At 43.9% G+C, this 15,882-nt stretch overlaps 1 protein-coding gene across 3 annotated transcripts in view; it reads right to left on the reverse strand.

The window, feature by feature from the left end:
• Bicd1 (bicaudal D homolog 1 (Drosophila)) overlaps positions 1-15,882 on the reverse strand; it is a 98,101-nt gene that overhangs the window by 61,337 nt on the left and 20,882 nt on the right. For all 3 annotated transcript variants that reach the window (XM_013033442.1, XM_013033440.1, XM_013033441.1), the window contains exon 2: positions 3,211-3,423. In XM_013033442.1, coding sequence (XP_012888896.1) covers positions 3,211-3,423 — 213 coding nt within the window. The remainder of the gene's footprint in view (positions 1-3,210; positions 3,424-15,882) is intronic.

The raw sequence follows: 15,882 nt of genomic DNA on the forward strand, positions 1-15,882 counted from the left end.
TATGAGACTCCTATCTCTAATAAACCACCAGAAAACAGGAAGGGGTGCTGTGGCTCAAGGGATAAAGTGCTTGCCTTGAGCTGAAAAGTACAGGGACAATGCCCAGGCCCAGAGTTCGAGCCTCACAACCGATAAAAACAAAAAAACAAAAACCCCACAGTGGAGCTAGGTGCTAGTAGCCCATGCCTGTAATCCAAACTACTCAGAAGGATGAGATCTGAGAAACCATGGTTTGAAACTAGCCCAGGCAGAAGTCTGTGAGACTCTTACCTTAAATTAACCACCAAACGTCCAATGTAGAGCCCTGGCTCAAGTGATAAAATATCAGTCTTGAGCAAAAAAGCCAAATCATAGTGCAAGGCCCTGAGTTCAAGCCTCCAGTATCAATGTACTGGGCCTAATTCATCTTATATTGTATTGCACACAACACATAAGCACACACACTTTTGCCAGTACATTTTGGTTATCTTTGTCCATCTTGTATGGATACTTTCTCTTTCCAACAACTGTACATCAGTCAATGTACAGAGTTCAAAAATAAAAAAGGGCTGGGAAGGTGGCTCAGTGGTAGAGCGCTTGCCTTGCATACATGAGGCCATGGGTTCCATTCCTTAGCACCACATAAGCAGAAAAAAAAAAAGCTGGAAGTGGCGCTGTGGCTCAAGTGGTAGAGCGCTAGCCTTGAGCTGAAGAACTGAGGGACAGCGCCAGGCCCAGAGTTCAGGCCCATGACCGGACCCAAAAAATAAAAATAAATAATACCAAGTCTACAATTAAAACAAATCTGGAGCCAGCTGCCGGTAGCTCACCTATAATCTTAGTTACTCAGGTAACTGAGATCTGAGGATAGAGGCTCAAAGCCAACATGGGCAGGAAAGTCCATGAGACTCTTATCTCTAATAAACCACCAGAAAACCAGAAATAGTGCTATGGCTCAAGTGGTAGAGTGCTAGCTTGAGCTGAAGAGCTCAGGGGCAGTGCCCAGGCCCAGAGTTCAAGCCCCACAACCAACATCAACAAAAAAAAAATCTGGAAAAGATAAAAAAAAAAAAAAACAAGAAAGATGAAAGTGGTACAGGTGGTAGAGTGCTTGTGTAACCAGAAAACAAGCTGAGTTCAAATCTCAGGGTTACTTAAAAAAAAAAAAAAAAAGCAACAAGCTGGGACCTATGGCTCATGCCTGTAATCCTAACTACTCAGAAGGCTGAGATCTGAAGTTCACAGTTTATAGTCTGCTTGGGCAATAAAGTCCAGGAGATTCTTATCTCCCATTAAGTAGCAAAGTGCTGGAAATGGTGGTGTGGCTCAAGTCATAGAGCACCAGCCTTGAGGGAAGAAGCCAAGCAGAGTTCAAGGTTCTGAGTTCAAGCCCCAACATCAATGGTACTGGACCTAATTCATCTAAGTTATAATTTCCTGCCTTTTCTATAACCAGCACACATTACTAGACACTTCTAGAACACTGTGTTGTTTCCAAGGGATTAGACTCTTGAGCTAACCCTCTTTTTTTTTTTTTCCTGGTCATGGGGCTTGAATTCTGGACCTGGGCACTGTCCCTGAGCTCTTTAGCTCTACCACTTGAACCACAGCACCACTTCTGGTTTTCTGGTGGTTTATTGGAGATAAGAGACTCACGGACTTTCCTTCCTGGACTGGCTTTGAACCATGATCCTCCGACCGCAGCCTCCTGAGTAGGTAGGACACACTGTGCATGAGCCACCAGCGCCTGGCTTTTTTTTTTTTTTTTTTTTTGCCAGTTCTGGGGTTTGAACTCAGGGTCTGCTGGGCACTGTCCCTGAGCTTCTTTTGCTCAAGGCTCTATCACTTGAGCCACAGTGCCACTTCTGGCTTTTTCTGTTTTTGTGGTACTGAGAAATTGAACCCAGGGCTTCATGTATGCTAGGCAAGCACTCTATCACTAAGTCATACTCTCAGCCCCAAGCTAACACTCTTTTTTTTTGGGTCCGGTCGTGGGGCCTGAACTCTGGGCCTGGGCGCTGTCCCTCAGCTCTTCAGCTCAAGGCTAGCACTCTACCACTTGAGCCACAGCGCCACTTCTGGTTTTTTTCTTTTTGCTTATGTGGTGCTAAGGGCCTCATGCATGCAAGGCAAGAGCTCTACCACTGAGCCACCTTCCCAGCCCAAGCTAACACTGTCAACTGAATTTACACCATTTCATGGCAGAACACAATGGTCTTCTCCATTTGGAATTAAGCCATGTAATGGGGAGATAGTGACATGAGGATTCTTGTATTTTTTAAACCCTTGACAAAACTAGCAAAGCCAATTTTCAAGTACATAATTCAGAGAAACTTTCTCTAGTGTGTGTCCAAGGTGAAACTTGAACTCAGGGCCTTGTGCTCTTGTTTAACTTTTTCCATGAAGGCTAGTGCACTTCCACTTAAGAGACAGCTCTACTTCCAGCTTTTTGCTGGTAAATTAGAGATAAGAGTCCCTCAGATTTGTCTATCTGAACTAGATTTGAACTGGGATCCTCAGATCTCAGCCTCCTAAGTAGCAGGGCATGAGCCACTGGTACCTGTCCGTAAAAACTTTCTTTAAAAATATTTTTTTGGGCTGGGAAGGTGGCTCGGTGGTAGAGTGCTTGCCTCACATGCATGAGGCCCTGGGTTCGATTCCTCAGCACCACATAAGCAGAAAGAGCCGGAAGTGGTGCTGTGGCTCAAGTGGTAGGGCGCTAACCTTGAGCTGAAGAGCTGAAGGACAGTGCCCAGGCCCAGAGTTCAGGCCCCACGACCAACAAAAAATAAATATATTTTTTTTATTTTATTTTTTACGCCAGTGACTTAAGCCTGTAATCCTAGCTATTCAGAAAGTTGAGATCTGAGGATTGTGGTTTGAAGCCAATCCAGGCAGCAAAGTCTGTAAGTCTCTTGCCTACAATTAAGTGCCAAATAGTCAGAAGTGGAGCCGTGACTCAAGTGCTAGAGTACTGGCCTTGAGCAAAAAAAGCTCAGGTGCAGCACCCAGGTGCTGAGTTCAAACCCCAGGATGACCCCATCCCACCCCCTGAAAAAAAAAAGAGGGAGAGAGAAGGGAAAGCTCATCATACACACACATCATCATTTCTCTAAAAAGGCAGAAAAGTCAGGTCTTTCTAAGGTCAGCCACCTATGCACACCTGTCTCCTAGAGAGAACACACGACCTCATTCCATCCCTAAGCAGGTGACTGGAACCGCTCCCCTCACCTCCTTCAGATCCTGCAGGAGAGCCGTCAGCCTCTCGTTCTCCGCCTGGACATTGGTGACCACAGCCCGGCTCTGCTTCAGCTCGTTCTGCATCTCCAAAATCTTGCCCAGGTAGTAGGCTTCCTTCGAGGCCGACTCCTGCAGCAGCGTCTCCTCTCGGCTCTCTCCATCCTCGGCCACTTTCCGGTGGATGGAGTAGGACTGCCCGAATGCCTGCAGTGTTCGGGAAGAAAGAAGGAGACAATGAAGTACATTGCAAAACTACAAACAGGCATGGGAATTTATTTATTTTTTTGGTCAGTCGTGGAGCTTGAACTCAGGGCCTGGGTGTTCTCTCATCTCTTCTGCTCAAGACTAGCACACTACCACTTTGAGTCACAGTCCCAATTTCCAGTTTTCTGGTGGTTAATGGGAGGTAAGAATCTCACTGACTTTCCTGCTAAGGCTGGCTTTGAATCTGAATCCTAAGATCTCAGCCTCCTAAGTAGCTAGAATTACTGGCATGAATCACTTGACTGTTCCTTGATTATTGTTTGTTTGTTTGTTTGTTGGTCCTGGACTTTGAACTCAAGGCTCTGTTCCTGAGCCTCTCTATGTTCAAGGTTGGAGCTCTACCACTTTTAGCCACAGTGCCACTTCCAGCTTTTTCTGTTTATGTGGTACTGAGGAATCAAACCCAGGGCTTCATGCATGCTAGGCAAGCACTCTACCACTTTGCCACATTCCTAGCCTTTCCTTTATTTTTCATTTGTATATGTGTATGTGTACAATACTGGGGCTTGAACTTAGGGCCTGGGCATTGTCCTTGAGCTTTTTTGATCAAGGCTGTGGCTCTCTACTATTTGAACCACACTTCTACTTTCAACTTTTTTGCTGGTTAATTGGAGATCAGAGCCTCATGGATTTGTCTGCCCAAGCTGGCTTTAAACTTCTGGTTTTCAGGTGGTTAATTGGAGATAAGAGTCTCACAGACTTTTCTGCCTGGGCTGGCTTTGAACACAATCCTCAGATCTCAGCCTCTTGAGTATCAGCTAAGATTATAGGTGTAAGCCAGGGTCTTCTGGCTCTTCCATTTAATTTTTTTAATTATATTTAAATTGTTGTACAAGGGGTTTTTCAATTCAACTTATCAATTTATAAGTAAAATGTACTTTTTAGAAACTTTGAAACTTTCTTCAACTATCTTTAGACAGGGATTGGTGGCTCACGCCTGTAATCCTAGCTCGTAAGGAAATCTGAGGAACAGAGTTCAAAGTCAGCTTGGGCTGTGAGATTCTTTTTGCTTTGTTTTGTTTTTGTTGTTGTTGTTGTTTTTTTGGGGGGGTCTGGTTGTGGGGCCTGAACTCTGGGCCTGGGCACTGTCCCTCAGCTCTTCAGCTCAAGGCTAGTGCTCTACCACTTGAGCCACAGCGCCACTTCCGGCTTTTTTCTTTTTGCTTATGTGGTGCTGAGGAACCGAACCCAGGGCCTCAGGCATGCAAGGCAAGCGTTCTACCACTGAGCCACCATCCCAGCCCCAGGGTATGAGATTCTTATCTCCAACTAACTACCAAAAAGCCAAAAGTAAAGCTGTGACTCAAGTGGTAACCTTGAGCAGAAAACTTAAGGGATAGTGTCAATGTCCAAGGAATGGTACAAAAAAAGAAAAGGCTGGTGGCTCACTCCTGCAATCCTAGCTACTCAGGAGGCTGAGATCTGAGGACTACAGTTCAAGCCAGCCCAGGCAGGAAAGTCTATGAGACTCTTATCTCCAATTAAACATCAGAAAACCAGAAGTGGCACTATGGATCAAATGGTAGAGCACTAGCCTTGAGCTGAAGAGCTCAGGGACAGCACCCAGGCCCACAGTTCAAGCCCCATGACTGACCAAAAAAAAGAAAAGAAAGAAAAGAAAAGAAGAGCAGAATTTTAGATTCCTTTAGTGTTTCATCCATCATGTCATTTGGTTTTTAAGCACTTGGTCATAAGAAAACAAACTCAAAATGTGTTTTACCTACTTTAAGTAGGGATCAATATTTTTCTGTCAGGTTCAATAGTTAAGATAGAGTGGCTATAAACATATCAACAAGGCAATGTTTCTAACTTTGTGAGATATTCTTCATCAAGAAATTGATACTCATTGATTTAAAACATGCGTAGAATTGGGGACAGTACAAAGGACATCAAACCTTGCTCAAAATGGGTTCTCCCATAGAACAGCTTCATTACCTGAGATGAGGCTGTACCTTCTACATAGAGTCTAACCATCATTTCACCCAGAGAAATGCCAAGCAGAGACCACCTTCTCCCCTTCCCCAGAAAAAAGATATATTCACATTTCAGTGGCCTTTAAAGAACAATGAAATTGGGTGCTGGTTGTGCATGCCTCTAATCTAGCTACTCAGAGAGCTGAGATATGAGGATCATGGTTCAAAGTCATCCCAGTCAGGAAAGTCCATGAGACTCTTATCTCTAACCAGTATAAAGCCAGGGTAGAGGCATGGCTCAAGTGGTACAGTGCCAGCTATAAACAAATAATCTCAAGATGAGGTCCCTGAATTCAAGTCTCAAAACCATCAAAAAAATTTAAAAAAGGAGAAGAATCAACTAGCAAGAAAACAACTGTATAGTTATATTTTTGTAAGAAAACAACACATGAAAAAAATAGAAGGAGCAAAGAAGGCAAAACTATTTGCAACACAGTGATAAAATCCCTAGAACACAAAGATTGCCTATAAACAAGGGAAACAATAAACTACCCAAAAAGGAAAAAATGTGATGATGTTTCATTTCTGCCATAAAAAAAGATGAAAGTATGTTCAAGATTATTATGGGAAGGCTATTTTAGAAACTATATGAGAAGTAGAAAATATTTTCGTTCTTTTTCTTTTGTGTGTGTCGGAGGGAGGGAGATGCGGGGGGATCTGAAGCTTGAATTCAGAGCCTGGGCATTGTTCCTGAGCTTTTTTGCTCAAGCTAGTGATCTACCACTTGAATCACAGCTCTACTTCCAGTTTTTTGCTAGTTAAATGGAACTAAGAGTCTCACAGACTTTCTGTCCAGGCTGGCTTTGAGCATGTTTAGATCTCAGCCTCCTGAATAGCTAGCAGGCGTGAACTACCAATTCCCAGATTTTCCTTTTTTTCTTTAGTCCAAAATCTTATTCTTATGGAATAAGAAAACCCTAAAAAATTCACATTCATTTATCCAGGCCAATATTTCTTGCAAGTAAATAGTAAAAAAAAAAACAAAAAAAAAACCAACATATGCTTTGAAGAAAACTGTCAGATGGCTAGGTACTAGTAATTCACACCTGCAATCCTAGGTACTCAGGAGGATAGTGGTCCAAAGCCAGCCCAGGCAGGAGACTATTACCTCCAATTAACCACCAAAAAGACAGAAGTGGAGCTGTGGTTCAAGTGGTAGAATGCTAACCTTGGGAGAAAAACCTTAGGGACAGTGCCCAAGCCCTGAGTTCAAGCCCCAAATCAATGAATTTGAGTACATTTATTGAAAATTTCATAAATGGAGGATGCTTACTGAAACTCTGTTTATCTGAAAGACCATTGGTCTGTTCTAAATAGGGTCTCTCTTAATCTTGGAAGTGTTTGCGTTGGGTGTAGGCGTTTCATGCATATGTTATCCACACATTCTTAGCTGTTTAGCAACATCCCTGGCCCCTATCTCTATGTGCCAGCAATAGCCACACCAGAAAACCAGCAAACATCTTTCTGGTTGAGAATCACCTGCCTAGACAATCTCTACTGTCACTTCAAATTATAAAATCAATGATCTGCTAATCCCTGTTAAAAATGTGAATATCTCAGCCTCCTACTGGTACTCACTCCTGTAATCCTAGCTACTCAGGAGGCTGAGATCTGAGGATTGTGTGGTTCAAAGCCAGCCTAGGCAGGAAAGTCTGCACAACTCTTATTTCCAATTAACTATCAAAAAGCTGGAAGTAGAGCTGTAGTTCAAGTGGTAGAGTGCCAACCTGGAACAACAAAAAATGCTCGTGGACAGGGCCCAGACCCAGAGTTCCAAGTCCCAGGATTGGAAAGAAAGGAAAGAAAGGGAGAGGGAGAGGGAGAGGGAGAGGGGGGAAAGGAGGAAAGGAGGAAGGGAGGAAGGGAGGAAGAAAGGAAGGGAAGGAAGGAGGGAGGCAGGGAGGGAGGCAGGGAGGGAGGGAGGGAGATCAAGCCCTTTTGCCAAATGTTGCTTATATAATCGTATGTTGGCCTACTTAGGGACTAACTGTTCAATAGGTAAAGCTACACCTTGCCTGCGCGCATGCGAGGTAGAAGTTCTGAAACTCTTGAAGAGCAGAGTAGAATCTGAGGAACTAAGTCCTGGATATTCCTGGGAGAAGTGCAGAAGCAGATTGCCGTACACAAGTGATGTTTACACAATGTCTCGAGAAGCTTTTGTTCATAAGCAGCTTAGACAGCTTTTATTTTTTGAATGTATATCCTGCCTAATTACCAAAAAGATATCTGCTGTAGCATGCAGAGAAATATATGTAATGAAATGGAGAGAAAATCAGAAAAAATAGGAGAAAATAGTTAAGGAGCAGGGAAAAACAAATATTAAAATTCTGAAAGTCAATACTGTGTGTGTGTGTGTGTGTGTGTGTGTGTGTGTGTCTGTATGTGGTGATGAGACTAAAACAGCTTAAAAATTTAGGAAGTCTAAGAAAAAACTGCAAAAAAAAATGATCTAATTTCTACTGTCAGAGGAGGGGAGTTATTCTCCCCTTTATATGCAGTGTTATCTATGCCCCAGGCTGGCCTGGAACTCAAAATCTTCCTGCCTTGACCTGCAGCAATCACTGGGGTTCCAGGCAGGTGCAACTATGCCCTGTTCCTAATTCATCTTTAATGTAATTCCTCTGATCTCTAATGAGAACTTCAGCCTCTCCATTCTATATGGTGCCTCTTGAATCTTTCCCGAGACTTACTTTTGCCAAAACAAAGGCAGGACAGTGCTAGTTAAACATACCCCTACCCCTTTCATTACTCAACAGCTCAACTATACTGGCACAGGGCATAGTGGTCATTAAAAATAATTTTGAACCAGGTGTCAGTAGCTTACTGTAACCCTAGCTACTCAAGAGACTAAGAGCCAAAGATTCCAATTTGAAGCCAGCCCAAGCCTAAAAGTCAATGAGATTCTTATCTTTAATTAAGCAACAAAAAGTCTTCGAAGTAGAAGTGTTACTCAAGTGGTAGACTGTTAGCCTTGAGTGGAAAAGCTAACAAACAGGTCCCAGATCTGAGTTCAGGCTCCAGTACCAGCACACAAAATAAGAAGAAGAATTTGAAAGAACACAAACACTGACAAATTGGCTCCTGTGACCTCCTAAAATCCACTTTGTTTTTCAACTGTCCCCCAGTAGGCAGTCTGTCTACTAGAGTGCTAATGGATTCATATTTGTCATTTAAAGTCCTTGAAGAATAATCTTTCTCTTCAAAACTATCCATGTAGTATCAAAGGAGATTTCAATTTAGTGTGTGTGTATGGCAAAGCTGGGTTTGAACTCAGGGCCTAAGTGCCTTCCCTGAGCTTTTTGGCTTAAGACTAGAATTCTACCCTTTGAGCCACACCACTACTTCTGGCTTTTTGCTAGTTTTTTTTGGGGGGGTCCGGTCGTGGGGTCTGAACTCTGGGCCTGGGCACTGTCCCTCAGCTCTTCAGCCAAGGCTAGCGCTCTACCAACTTGAGCCACAGCGCCACTTCTTTTTGCTTATATGGTGCTGAGGAATCGAAACCAGGGCCTCATGCATGCAAGGCAAGTGCTCTACCACTGAGGCACCTTCCCAGCCCCGCTTTTTGCTAGTTAATTGGAGATGAGAGTCTTACAGACGTTACTGCCCAAGCTGACTTCAAACTACAATCCTCAGATCTCAGCCTCCTGAGTAGCTAGGATTACAGGAGTGGGCTATTGGCACCAGGCTAGTCTTTCCGCTTTGAACCATATATCCTAATTTATCTCCAGCTTACACTGTGCAAAGAAATGGTTGTTAAGTGCATGAATGAGAAATGGGGTATAATAGCCTGTCTATTAAACCTGCCAAGATTTTTTTTTAAGTAGAAAATCAATATCATTGGTAGACAAGATAAATTCTATCACTTATCAGATAATTAAAACAAGCTATTTCAACATACCAAGTCGTAAATCCCAATGATTTAACTTTATTATTATTATTGTGTGTGTGTGTGTGTGTGTGTGTGTGTGTGTGTGTCTGCACGCACGTGCTCGCATGTGTGTGCTATCCCTGGAGCTTGATCTCAGGGCCTTGCACTCTTGCTTAGTTTTTCAACTCAAGGCATGCACACACACACACAAATATACATATATATAATAAGAAAATGTGCAGGAAATAGAGAAAAGTATCACTTTGTGTGAGGTGCCAGTGGCTCACACCTATAATCCTAAGCTACACAGGAGGCTGAGATCTGAGGAACAAGGTTCAACGCCAGTCTGGGCAGGAAAGCCTGTGACAGTCTCATCTCCAGAAATCCGGAAGTGAAACTGCGGCTCAAAATGGTAGTGAGCTGGCCTTGAGCAAAAGAGCACAGGGACAGCACCTAGACCCTGAGTTCAAGCCCCACAATTGACAAAAAAAAAAAAAAAAAAGATAAATTTAGATCAGAGTAATGATAAGGGAAACCATCCAAAGACTTTTTTTTTTTCTGGCTCTGGCTCCTATCCAGAAGTTAACGGGAAGCAGAACTACCATGTCCTCAAGAGGAAGGAAAGTCTGATGTCAGACCTGAAGAAAGGAATCAGTCATATTGACGTGTCGGGTAATGGAGCCCGTGTCTTGGCTGAATATTGATTTCACTAATGTGCTTTCATTTGTTATTACATTTTGCCATTGCTTGGCTGGGGGCTGGAGGGGGGGCGGTGACCACTCAGCATTATTACCAAGGAGATCTTTTAACATGTGAGGGCCTCAGCAAGTGAGTTCAAGATTGGATTTGGGGGAGTCTGAAGGTATTAACACTTCAGTCTTCCTGTGCTAGGTCTAAACTGATTATGGGCATAGCCTTCTAGGCAGAAAATTGAGATTTTGCTCATTGAGACTCTACTGTAAAGAATGGATTTGAGCTGGGCACTGGTGGCTCACACCTGTAATCCTAGCTACTCAGGAGGCTGAGATCTGAGGCTCGCAGTTCAAAGCCAGCCCAGGCGAAAGTCCGTGAGACTCTTACCTCCAATAAACCACTCAGAAAACCAGAAGTGGCACTGTGGCTCAAGTGGTAGAGCGCGAGCCTTGAGCTGAAGTGGCCCAGAGTTCAAGACCCCCAGCTGACCAAAAAAAAAGAATGATTTAAGAATTATGCTAGTGCTGGCACTGGTAGGTCACCTTATAATACTAGCTACTTAGGTGGCAGAGATCTGAGGATTAAGGTTCAAAGCTAGCCAGGGCAGGAAAGCCCACAAGACTCTTCCCTTCAGTTAACCACCGAAAAAAAGCCAGAAGTGGAGCTGGGGCTCAAGAAGCAGAGTGCTAGCCTGGAGCAAAGAGGCTCAAAGAGAATGTTTTAGTGGTAGAGTGCTTGCCTACCATACATGAAGCCTAGGTTCCATTCGTCAGTACCAAATAAACAGAAAAGGCTAGAAGTGGCTCTGGCTCAAGTGGTAGAGTGCTAGCCTTGAACAAAAGAAGCTCAGTGACAGTGCCCAGGCCCTGAGTTCAAGTCCAAGGACTAGAACCAAAAAAAAGTGTGTGTGTGTGTGTGTGTGTGTGTGTGTGTGTGTGTGTGTGTGTGTGTGAGTGTTAGCATTGGGGCATGAACTCAGTTGGATTTGGGGGAGTCTGAAGGTATTTACACTTCAGTCATTGTGTGCTAGGTCTAAACTGATTATGGGCATAGGTAATTATACCTTCTACGCAGAAAATTAAGATACTGCTCATTGAGACTCTATTGTCTGGGCCTTGGCTTTTTTCACTCAAGGCTGATGCTCCACCACTTGAACCACAGCTCCACTTTCAGCTTTCTGCTGGTTAATGGTAAAAGTCTCATGGACTTTTCTGCCTGGGCTGGATTTGAGCCTCGATCCTCAGATCTCAGTCTCCTAAATAGCTAAGATTACAGGTGCTGACTACCTGGCTACTTTCATGTGATCTAAATTTTAATACAAGGCAGAGTAAAACAGGTAGATAGATATATGTATGCACATGTACACAATACCTTAAACCTAATAGTGTAAAAATGTTCCAAAATGAACAAGCAAGAGGTATCTTGTACCTTTTACTTGTAAGCCCTGAACAGCTTCATGAAGGAATATGAGTCACAAGAGCAATTTTCAAGTAGTCACTGCATACCAAGGCCACTCAGATTTTTATACTAAATTCCAAGGAGCTGTGCCAGACACCACTGGCTCACACCTAGAATCCTAGCTTCGCAGGAGGCTGAGATCTGAAGATCACAATTCAAAGCCAGCCTGGGTAGCCAAATCTCAGTGACTCTTACCTCCAATTAACCAGCCAAAAGTCAAAAGTAGAGCTGTGACTCAAATTGCAGGGCACCAGGCTTGGGGGGAAAAAAACAAACAAAAGCATGAAGCCCTATGTTCAATCCCTGGTACCAGCACACACAAAGAAAGTAATTTGAAAGTAATTTCAAATTTCAAAGAAAGTAATTTCCTCTTTTGTTGAGGAAATGATCTTGGTTTCTGACCTAAATATCTCCCGAAATTCTATAGCAAGTCTCTCCCAAATGCCTCTTCTGGAGACAATATAAGCTGGCTGTGGTTTCTTTCCATTAACATCAGCACTATTTTATTTATTATTTATTTATTTATTTTGATCGGTCATGGAACTTTCACTTAGGGCCTGGGCACTACCTCTGAATTCCTTTTGCTGGAGGCTAGCACTCTACCACTTTGAGCCCCAGCACCACTTATGATTTTCTGGTGGTTAGATAGGATTACAGGCATGAGCCACCAGCGCCTAGCTATCAGCACATCTTAACAGCTTGGGAACATGATAGCTTGGAACCTGAGCCCCAGCTAAGGCTGCCTGGGCTATGTCTCCATTTTTTTTATTATTATTATTTTGTCAGTCATAGGGCTTGAACTTTGGGCCTGGGCGCTGTCCCTCAGCTCTTCAGCTCAAGGTTAGAGCTCTACCATATGAGTCACAGTGCCACTTCTTGTTTTCTGGTGGTTAACTGGAGCTAAGAGTCTCATGGACTTTCCTGTCCGGGCTGACTTTGAACCATGATCCTCAGATCTCAGCTTCCTGAGTAGCTAGAACTATAGGCATGAGCCACCAGTGCCCAGCAATGTCTCCTTCTTAATTCATCCCAGGACAGAGAATGAAAGATGCTAAAGAGACCTCCTGTCTGACTCACCCATCCAGACACACTTGTCCTGCCATTCACTGCCAGACTGCTGTCATGAGTGTTGCCCAAAGCTTGTGCTTCACACCTGTAACTCTAGGTACTTGAGATCAGAGGATCATGGGCAGGAAAGTCTGTGAGATTCTTATCTCCAGTGAAGCACCAAAAAAGTCAGAAGTGGAGCTGTGGCTCAAGTGGCAGATGGTCAACCCTGAACAAAAAGCTAAGGGGCAACACTCAGGACCTGAGCTCAAGCTCCAATAATGGCACAATAAATAAATGAATGGACACATGGCAGCTTGGGAAAAAATAAAATAACTAATTAAAAATAAAAATGTATCCCAAGGGGGCTGGGAAGATAGCTTAGTGGTAGAGTGCTTGCCTACCATGCATGAAACCCTGGGTTCAATTCCTCAGTACTACATAAACAGAAAAGGTCAGAAGTGACACTGTGACTCAAGTGGTAGAGTGCTAGTCTTAAGCAAAAAAAAGCTCAGGGACGGTGCCCAGGCCCTGAGTTCAAGACACAGGAATGGCAAAAATAAATAAATAAATATTTAAAAAGATCATACTCTCAGTTGGGTGCCAGTGACTCACACCTGTAATCATAGTTACTCAGAAGTCTGTGATCTGAGGATCATGATTTGAATGAAACCAGCTTGGGCAGGAAAATCCTTAAGACTCTTATCTCCACTAAACTACCAAAAAGCTAGAAGTAGAGCTGTGTCAAGTGGTATAGCGCTACTTGTGAGCAAAAGAAGCTCAGGGGCAATGCCAAGCCCTGAGTTCAAGCCCGAGGATTAGCACACACACACACACACACACACACACACACACACACACACACACACAAACACTTTGAGATATTTCTGTTGCTATTTACAAGAGAGTTCTATTTCTCTCTTTAAGAATGCGAAAACTGGGCTGGGAAGGTGGCGCAGTGGTAGAGCGCTTGCCTAGCATGCATGAGGCCCTGGGTTCGCTTCCTCAGCACCACATACACAGAAAAAGCTGAAGTGGTACTGTGGCTCAAGTGGTAGAGCCCTAGCCTTGAGCAAATAGAAGCTTAGGGACAGTGCTCAGGTCCTGAGTTCAAGCCCCAGGACTGGCAAAAAACAAAAACAAAACATGGAGGTGAGGATGCTAAAGGGGCTGGGAAGGTGGCTCAGTGGTAGAGTGCTTGCCTTGCATGCTTGAGGCCCTGGGTTCTATTCCTCAGCACCACATTAAGCAAAAAGAAAAAAGCCAGAAGTGACACTATGGCTCAAGTGGTAGAGTGCTAGCCTTGAGCTGAAGAACTGAGGGACAGCGCCCAGGCCTAGAATTCAGGCCCCACCACCAGACACTCTCCCCCCCAAAAAAGAATGCAAAATTTAAGGTTTTAAAAAAATGTAGCTGAGCCGGGTGCCAGTGACTCACACCTGTAATCCTAGCTACCTACTCAGGAAGCTGAGATCTGAGGATCGCGGTTCCACCAGCCCGGGCAGGAAAGTCTGTGAAACTCTTACCTCCAATAAACCCCAGAAAACTGGAAGTGGCATTATAGCTCAAGTGGTAGAGTGCTAGCCTTGAGCTGAAGAACTGAGGGACAGCGCCCAGGCCCAGAGTTTAAGCCCTATGTCCAAAAAAAAAAAAGTAGCTGACTCTATCCTGAACAACAGGAACCAGTATACAAGGACACATGCACCTCCATGTTTATTGCAGCACTGTTCACAATAGCCAGGATATGGAAACAACCCAGATGCCCCACCAAGACCACAGATGAATGGCCAAAAATTGTGGTATCTATACACAATGCAATATTATGCAGACATCAGAAAGGACAAAATAAATGGCATTTGCAGGGAAATGGGTGGAACTAGAAGAAATCCTGTTATGAGGTAAGCCAAGAGCAAAGAGACAAATGGCACATGATCTCCCTGGTAAGTGGATGTTAAATCCAAAACATAAGGTGATAGGACAAAGTTAACATGACGAGAAACAAAGGACCTCCACTCATCTGGTTGAATCACTACTAAATAACCCCATGCTGCTGATCACATATATGGTGTATATGTGCACACCGGAGGGAAACTAGGAGGAGGACACAGAACTAGAGGGAATCAGGGAAAAACATACAACAGTGGGACCCATCAGGTGCACTGGACATTGATCAAAACAACTAAGCAACTAAATGACAGGGAAGGTAGGGCGGGAATGAGTGGGAAAGAGGCAACAGCTGACGCTATGCAGAAGGAAAGAAATGTATATATCACCCGATGTGAAAGAAATAACTGTATTGCCAAAGCTCATAGAATTCATAAACTTTATAGACCATGATAGACAATTTGCCCCATGAGAGTTAGAATGTGTTTGTGACTTTAACTAAGCATCACTACCCCATACTACTGTGAAATTTGTGAAATTATGTAATCACTTAATCACAATAAAGAATTTGCACACACACACAAAAATGTAGCTGAAACCCTCAGCCTACTGAAGTTGAATTTAAATCTCCATAACTGGACAGCTGAAATCCTTCCTTTGCATATTAATTAGATTCACTCTCTCCACCTTCTGGTTTTACCATGCACAGATGGCAAATCCAGGGTTGGCTGCGTCTGGGTAACAGTTTGAAAAGCCCTTGGGTAATAATGAGTGCAAATAGTTGCTTATGCCTTTCAACAACACAGTGAGATGAAAGTGGCTGCTGGTAGGGGCCAATCTGCACTGACTTAAAAAAAAAAAAAAACCTTATTCACACTGTGGATGAAAGAAATTTCACAACAGGTTGAGCAGGCACCTACAGTTCATGCCTGTAATCCTAGCTACTCAAGAGGATGAGACTGAGGATCATAGTTTAAAGCCAGCCTGTGCAGGCAAGTCATGAGGCTCTTACCTCCAGTTGATCACCAAAAAGCCAAAAGTGGATCTGTGGCTCAAGTGAAAGTACTAGCCTTGAATAAAAAAATAAAAAATCTCAGAGACAACACCAGGGCCCTGAGTTCAAGCCCCAAAAGAAAAACGGCAGGATTTGCACAAAGAAAAAAAATGGGGGCTGGGAAGGTGGCTCAGTGGTAGAGTGCTTGCCTTGCATGCATGAGGCCCTGGGTTCGATTCCTCAGCACCACATAAAGAAAAAAGAAAAAAGCCAGAAGTGGCGCTGTGGCTCAACGCTAGCCTTGAGCTGAAGAGCTGAGGGACAGCACTCAGGCCCAGAGTTCAGGCCCCACGACCGGACCTCCCCCCCCAAAAAAAAAATGAAAAAAGAGAAAAGAAAAATAGATGAGGGCTGGGAAGATGGCTCAGTGGTAGAGCGCTTGCCTTGCATGCATGAGGCCCTGGGTTCGATTCGTCAGCACC

The sequence above is a fragment of the Dipodomys ordii genome, unplaced genomic scaffold, assembly GCF_000151885.1.
Source record: "Dipodomys ordii isolate 6190 unplaced genomic scaffold, Dord_2.0 Scaffold167, whole genome shotgun sequence".
Taxonomy (NCBI): Eukaryota; Metazoa; Chordata; class Mammalia; order Rodentia; family Heteromyidae; genus Dipodomys; species Dipodomys ordii.